The sequence below is a fragment of the Pongo pygmaeus genome, chromosome 12 (genome assembly GCF_028885625.2).
Source record: "Pongo pygmaeus isolate AG05252 chromosome 12, NHGRI_mPonPyg2-v2.0_pri, whole genome shotgun sequence".
NCBI lineage: Eukaryota > Metazoa > Chordata > Mammalia > Primates > Hominidae > Pongo > Pongo pygmaeus.
In genome coordinates this window covers 47,557,642-47,563,337 of record NC_072385.2, presented here as the reverse complement: position 1 = coordinate 47,563,337, position 5,696 = coordinate 47,557,642, and the positions used below count along the sequence as shown (strand labels likewise).

General features: G+C 54.1%; 1 protein-coding gene across 1 annotated transcript; it reads left to right on the top strand.

Moving 5' to 3' along the window:
• Positions 1–773: 773 nt before the first annotated feature.
• On the top strand, positions 774–5,333 carry GNLY (granulysin). Its single transcript, XM_054475571.2, has 5 exons — positions 774–940; positions 1,792–1,895; positions 2,429–2,527; positions 3,987–4,158; positions 5,045–5,333. Exons 1-5 carry the CDS (start codon positions 889–891, stop codon positions 5,053–5,055), a joined length of 438 nt encoding a protein of 145 aa, XP_054331546.1. The 5' UTR covers positions 774–888; the 3' UTR covers positions 5,056–5,333.
• The last annotated feature ends 363 nt before the right edge of the window (positions 5,334–5,696 follow it).

Here is a 5,696-nt window from a genome sequence, read left to right as displayed (position 1 = left end):
AAAAAAGAAAAACAAAACAAAAACAAACAAACAAACAACAACAACAAAAAGCAAAGTGTCAGTGAAGGTCCAGCAAAAGACTCCCTTCCTATTGCCCTTTGCAGCCAGGGTTATCATGTGACACAGTTCAGATCAATGAGATGGAGGCTGAGGGTCCCTGGGAAAGATGTTTTTCCTATACAGGTACCACCTCTTTCTGCTTCACTCTTTCCATTTTCCACGTGAACAGGCCTTGTAGCCTGGAGGAGCTACAGCTGCCGTTTTGAGATGCTGAGGCACCCTGTCTGAAGAAGGCCCTCACATCACTCAACTTGACTACTGGGTGAGCCCTTGGAGAGGCTTCCCAGCCTCTGCTCTTCAAGCCGAGGTACCACAGGGGACACGAGACCCAGAGTTACAGGACCCCAGCTATGGCTCATGTGTAAAGGGAACCATTAGGCAACCGGGGGAAATGATGTAGAAGATCTATATTTACAAATGTGGAAAGATGTTTGTGGTATATTGTTAAATTAAAAAGCTGTTTAAAAATAGTTTTTGGGTCAAGTGAGATGACTCACTTATACTTTTAGTGTAAGTATGTCCCATGCAATGTCTGGAACATACTTGTACTAAGGGGTTTCTCCCTCCATCAGCACATCCCAGGCATCCCGGCAGCTGCTGGCCTCCAGCAACCCCACGTTCTAGTTGTGTGGGAGTGGGTTGTGGCATGGACCCTGTGGGCTACCACTGCCCTGACCTGCTTCTTCACACACTGGTATTTGTATTTGTGGTAAACCCAGTGACACGGGGGAGATGACATACAAAAAGGGCAGGACCTAAGAAAGATTAAGCTGCAGGCTCCCTGCCCATAAAACAGGGTGTGAAAGGCATCTCAGCAGCTGCCCCACCATGGCTACCTGGGCCCTCCTGCTCCTTGCAGCCACGCTCCTGGGCAACCCAGGTAAGGCCTTCCCCTCGGGATCGATCCTGATGGCCCACCCAGCCTCGCACTCTCAGGCTGGCTGAACCTGGAGCATGGACTCTGTGGGCACCCAGGTGCCCCTGCCTCCCCCTAGCCTTCTCCCCCGTCATGGAGGCCTGGCCCTCCCCTCAGAGCCAGGCTTAGCCCAGTGTGCTGCCCAGCCTGTCACTGGCTTGGCCAAGGAGGAGAGACAGGCCAGGGATTCTGGTCCTAACTCTACTGGCCACACTGTGTGGCCTGAGACCCCCCTTTCCCTCCCAAGCCCCTGCCTCCGCATCTGTGTGGTGAAGGCCATTGGCCCTCATCGGTGGGTCTGCGTTTCCTCGGGCCTACACTGTCTAGGATTGTGCAGGGCTGGTGAGAGAATGAGACCTCTTCCGTGTTCAAGGCAGACTTCCTGCCCCCTGCACCCTGCTCTCTCCCAGGCCTTGGGGTCAGTGTGAGCCCCAAGGGCAAGGACACTTCTGGAAGGGAGAGTGGATTTGGCTGGGCCATCTGGATGGAAGGTAAAAAAAGAAAGTCTCTTGAAAGGAGATTGAGGGAAGTTTCTAGACAAACCGACCCCCAAATCTGTGTTGCTGGGGGAACAGAGGAGAAGAGAGAGTCTCGCCCCCCTGGCTTTCTAGAAAGAACGTGAGAACATGTGTTTGTGCTGAGAGTGGGTCAGAGCAGCTCCAGGGCAAAGCATGTGGACAGGTATCCTGGCCCCCTGCAAGGCCCAGCTCCTGTCCTAGGCCCTGGCCACCTCCTGGACTCCCACCAGCCAGGAGAACGGGCTTTCCCCTCTCCTTCCGCCTGCAGAGGGGAAGCTGAAGTCTGGTCTTCCTCAGGTCTGGTCTTCTCTCGTCTGAGCCCTGAGTACTATGACCTGGCAACAGCCCACCTGTGTGACGAGGAGAAATCCTGCCCGTGCCTGGCCCAGGAGGGCCCCCAGGTACGTGTTGGCTCTCTGCTCACCTGCCACAGTCCCTCTCCTTTACCTCCTCCCTGGTGTCTCCTGGGGTGAGGGCTGGAGCTCTCTAATGGTCAGGAGGTGGGAGTGGAGGCTGGGCTGTTTCTGACAATGCTGGTTTTGTCGAATTCATGTCTGGCCAGGAGGGCTACAGATATCTGGTAGACTCCTCCAGGAGGATCCTCTGGGGTCTCACCCTCCAAGGAGCCTGGGGCTGCAGAACCCAAATAGGCAGACTCCTCTGGGAGTTCCTCAATAGGAGAGGGGCAAGTGCAGGGCTGGGAAAGTACTGGGGGTGTGGGAGGCTGTTTCTGGGGTGTCTCAGAGCCTCTAAGACAAGCAAAAAGGTGGGCAGGGGCCAGGCAGCCAGTTCAGGCCTTCAGTGTATCCATGCTCTGGGAAGAGATCACGGACATTCCTGCCGGCCTCGAAACACCAAGGGCCCCTTTCCTGGGCACTTTCACGCACTCCCAGAGTGTCTGAGAGACCATCATAGGGGCTTTCTTTCCTGACAGGGTGACCTGTTGACCAAAACACAGGAGCTGAGCTATGACTGCAGAACCTGTCTGAGCATAGTCCAAACACTGAAGGCTATGGTGAATCAGCCCACCCAGGTGAGGCCAAGGGGCTGCAGAGCCTCCTGTCTGCTGCTCAATGGAGGGGCCAGCCTGTGACCAGGTTGGGGATCGGGGAGCCCGGGGGCACCTTGCACAGTGATACTGGGGAAGGGCTTCCTAGAAGGGAATCTGTGAGTCCCCATGTGTCTGTGGATGAATTTCAGAGAACTTGTGAAATTGTTTGTGACTCTCTGGAACTGTGTAAGTCAGATGGCAGAGTATACATGGTTTTCATCATGTATCCTCAAAGAGGGCTTGTCCCAGAGAAGTTAGGAATCTTCCCCTAAAGCCCTAACATTTGTGTCCAAGGCAGAGTTTGAGAAGCTAGTTCCCCAAGAGGCCTGGGTCAGGACTGATAAATCCCAGATCTGCTACTTCCAAGCTGCATGGCCTTGGGCAAGTCACTTCCACTTTCTGAGCCTCCGTTATCTTATCTTTGAAATGCGATGGATAATAGTCCCTATCTTGCAAGTTGTCGAAGCTTTTCTTTCTTTTTTTTTTTTTCCTTGAGATAGGATCTTACTCTGAGACCCAGGCTGGAGTGCAGTGGTGTGATCTTGGCTCACTGCAACCTCTGCCTCCCTGGCCCAAGAAATTCTCCTGCCTGAGCCCCCGAGTACCTGGGGCTCCAGGTGTGCACCACCATGCCCAGCTAATTTTTGTACTTTTGTAGAAACAGGGTCTCACTGTGTTGCCCAGGCTGGTCTCCGACTTCTGAGCTGAAGCAATCCACCTGCCTTGGCCTCCCAAAGTGTGAGATTACAGGCATGAGCCACTGCACCTGGCTGCTGAAGCTTTTTAAAAGAGCTGAGGGCTGGGATGTGCTTAGCTCCACGTCCAGCACTGAGTAAATGCTTAACGAATGACTGTGTTACTACCAAGAATTATTGTTTCACTCTCCCTCCTTCCCTCTCCTCTGCTGCCCCAAACTACTCAGCATCCTGGCACTGCAGGCTCACACTTAGCCCTGGATACCCAGATTCATCCTCCTCCCCTGGGATGGCATAGAAGAGACTTTAAAATCAAATGAGCCAAGATTCCAAGCTCTGACCACACCTCCCACCCCCACCAATCTTCTCTATGCACCCCCTCTAGCTGGAGTCCCCAGCCAGGTCCTGGACCCAGGTAGCTACATGGCAGAGCATTTAATGTGTGCCTGGCAGCCATGGGCACCATTCTCCACACAGAAGGCAGGGGACAGGTGCACAAGGGGCTGAGACCCCAGCAGGGCTAACTGTCCTTGTCTCAGGAGCCCTACCTGGCCAGGCTTGGGCCAGGCCTTGGGGACTGGGATTAGGGGCCGAGCCCTGTCTCTACAGTCTCTGGCCCCATGGGCACCAGGCGCCAGCTCCTCGCACCCGGTACTCCCATTGCTAGGGCTGCTGGAACCTGCAGGGTGGCAGAGCTGGGCAGGACTCACCCTATAACCATGTCCACTGTGGTGCTGCTGCTGCAGAGAAACGTTTCCAATGCTGCGACCCGGGTGTGTAGGACGGGGAGGTCACGATGGCGCGACGTCTGCAAAAATTTCATGAGGAAGTATCAGCCTAGAGTTACCCAGGGCCTCGTGGCTGGAGAAACTGCCCAGGAGATCTGTGTGGACCTCAGGTTGTGTAAGCCTTCTACGGGTGAGTGCAGAGGTGACAGAAGGGATGCCTCCTGAGGGTTGGAGACAGCTTCCCCCAGGATATATTAAAGCTGCCTCCTTACTCCCCCATCTCCCAGCGTGGGAAAGTGTGGAGAATTGAGCAGATGGACTTTAGCTAGAAATGTTTGAGAAATACTGATTAGAGCTTGGGCTTCAGACACAGGTGGTCGTGGAGTAAAATCTGGTCTCCATCTCTCCCTGGCTGTGTGACCTTAAGCAAATAACTTGACCTCTCTGAGCTTCAGTTTCTTCATCTGTGAAGGGGAGATAGCAATCCTGATTTTTGAGATGGGAATGAGAATTGAAGGAGGTCACCGTGTGTGTGGACCTGACCCTGGGGAAATGTCCTCAGACTGAGGCTATTCAAGGTCATCAGACCCTCAGTCAAACTCCAATCCCAGCCCAGCACAGGCCCCTGGGTTCGGGAGCTGGGGCCATATCCTCCCCCACAATCCTGGGCCCTGAGAGCTGGGCTAGGGAACCCTTCAGGCAGGCGAGCATAAGGCCTTTCCCTCCATGGCTGCCCAGGCTGTGCCTGGAGAGAACAGGTCTCGGCTGTAGGAAATGGGGCCAGAAGGGGGCCTCGGTGATTGGCTCTGGCAGCTCAGCTGGCACTTGCCAATGCTCTGGGATTTTATGCTAGCAGATCGGGGGTCCCCACCATTTCCTGTCATTGGAGCTTGTGGCTTTTCTATTCAAGGCCCCACAACCTGCTCAGGCTGCCGACTGGCTTCCAGGATGTGCCTCTGGGTGTGTTCAGTAGGGTCAGGTGGCTCTGGGACCTTAAGCAAGTAACATTCTGAGTGCCTGCTTCTCCTTGAGGACCCACCACATCTGCCCACAGCTGGCTGTTCTCTCCGCTCCAGGTCCCCTCTGAGCCCTCTCACCTTGTCCTGTGGAAGAAGCACAGGCTCCTGTCCTCAGATCCCGGGAACCTCAGCAACCTCTGCCAGCTCCTCGCTTCCTCGGTCCAGAATCCACTCTCCAGTCTCCCTCCCCTGATTCCCTCTGTTGTCCTCCCCTCTCAGGAGAATAAAGTGTCAAGCAAGATTTTAGCCGCAGCTGCTTCTTCTTTGGTGGATTTGAGGGGTGGGTGTCAGTGGCATGCTGGGGTGAGCTGTGTAGTCCTTCAATAAATGTCTGTCGTGTGTCCCATACACTGTTGTAGATGTTAGTAGTGAACGAGACAACCTTAACAGCATTCACACAGTTAGTCGTGAAATGCTTACTGAACACGCACCACAGCCATGCGTTATTCAGAGAGGCCGAGGCACACGGTGGCTATGTCCCCAGAAGCTCTCAGACCAGTGGGAGAGACCAGCAGGGTTAGAGGTGTTTTTGTATTGTTTTTGGTGAAAAGGAACAGAAACCCATCCTCTTGCTTCTTGCCACAGGCAGTCTTCCTTTGCTGTTTCGGGGGAGTGTATCATTTAGGGCCCTTTTGGTTGCAAGCAACAGAGGTCTCAGCCCATTCTGGCCTAATCAAAAAAGGCAATTTACTGGTTCAAATAATTAACC